A 1,026-nucleotide genomic window follows, 5' to 3' on the forward strand; every position below is an offset into this window, starting at 1 on the left:
TTTCCTTTATAGTCTTCTCTTACATAGGAAAATACAGTGTGATTTCCACTAGAGCTTATATAGTAATAATTTTTCAGCCTACTGGCACATGGACCGAGACAGGGACTACTGGCTTCTAGGTGAGAGCGTGCTGGCGAGCTGGGTCAAGAGAGGCCGGAAAGCTGTGGGTAACACGAGTGTAGTCAAAAGAGGTCACGTAGGGTCAGGAAGCCAAAGTCCAGTTCTTGAGATGTCACCTGCGGCCGGGTCACCCGAGAAACCAGAATCACATATACAGGCCTTTCCGGAGGTACAAGTTCTGTAAATGTTTAGTTTATTGTTCATACATATACGTCTGAAAACTTTAGCCTACAATTTGTAAATAAATGGAAAATGATTAGGAAACTTTCTTATTGTTCAGCAAAAAGATATTTTGATCAAAAAATGCGTTTTCCTTTTATTCAACATTACCATTAATCACCAATCATTATTTAAGTGATTATTTAACCATCCATTAAAAAGATTGTAGCATAATGTGAAGTAATTAATAGATGCTTTCAGGTATAACTTACTTTTGTTTTGGTACCACTTATCAGTTATTGCGAGTTTCTAAGTAAAGGTTTTACTTTTCCTCTGTGTTTTTGACTTTAATATAGTATTACTTGGCAGAAATTTCACAAACTTTCAAATTCTGTTATAGATGTTAGTTGTAATTTTGATTACTCTTATATCGAAAGGAACTTTAGGAAAATATGCTTTTTTACTTCTAAGTTTTGGGTATTTCATTGATTTTATATACCCTGTCATTGGTTCTCTAATGACGAAATTTGTTTCATCGGTTGATCAAATACCATTTTTCCTACAGTCTTCAAGCATATGCATTTTGACGTTGGCTAAGATAAGAGTGGGAAAAGTATTAGCATTGGAGACAACGGCCATACACTACAAAAGAGGACTCGTCTTCTGTGGCACAAGTCAAGGTTAATACATTTTTTGAATTTGTTTGGTATACCATAATTAGCCTAATTGAATATATTCTCTGAAGGC

The 1,026-nt window shown here is 35.2% G+C and overlaps 1 protein-coding gene across 1 annotated transcript in view; it reads left to right on the plus strand.

The window, feature by feature from the left end:
* The window catches only part of LOC119585846, a gene marked incomplete at its 3' end in the record, with an annotated part of 11,079 nt that overhangs the window by 9,265 nt on the left and 788 nt on the right, over positions 1-1,026 (plus strand). Inside the window, 2 exon segments of the mRNA XM_037934579.1 lie at positions 78-289; positions 845-959. Of these exon segments, the coding sequence (XP_037790507.1) occupies positions 78-289; positions 845-959 (327 nt within the window).

This window comes from Penaeus monodon, chromosome 20 (assembly GCF_015228065.2).
Source record: "Penaeus monodon isolate SGIC_2016 chromosome 20, NSTDA_Pmon_1, whole genome shotgun sequence".
Lineage (NCBI taxonomy): Eukaryota > Metazoa > Arthropoda > Malacostraca > Decapoda > Penaeidae > Penaeus > Penaeus monodon.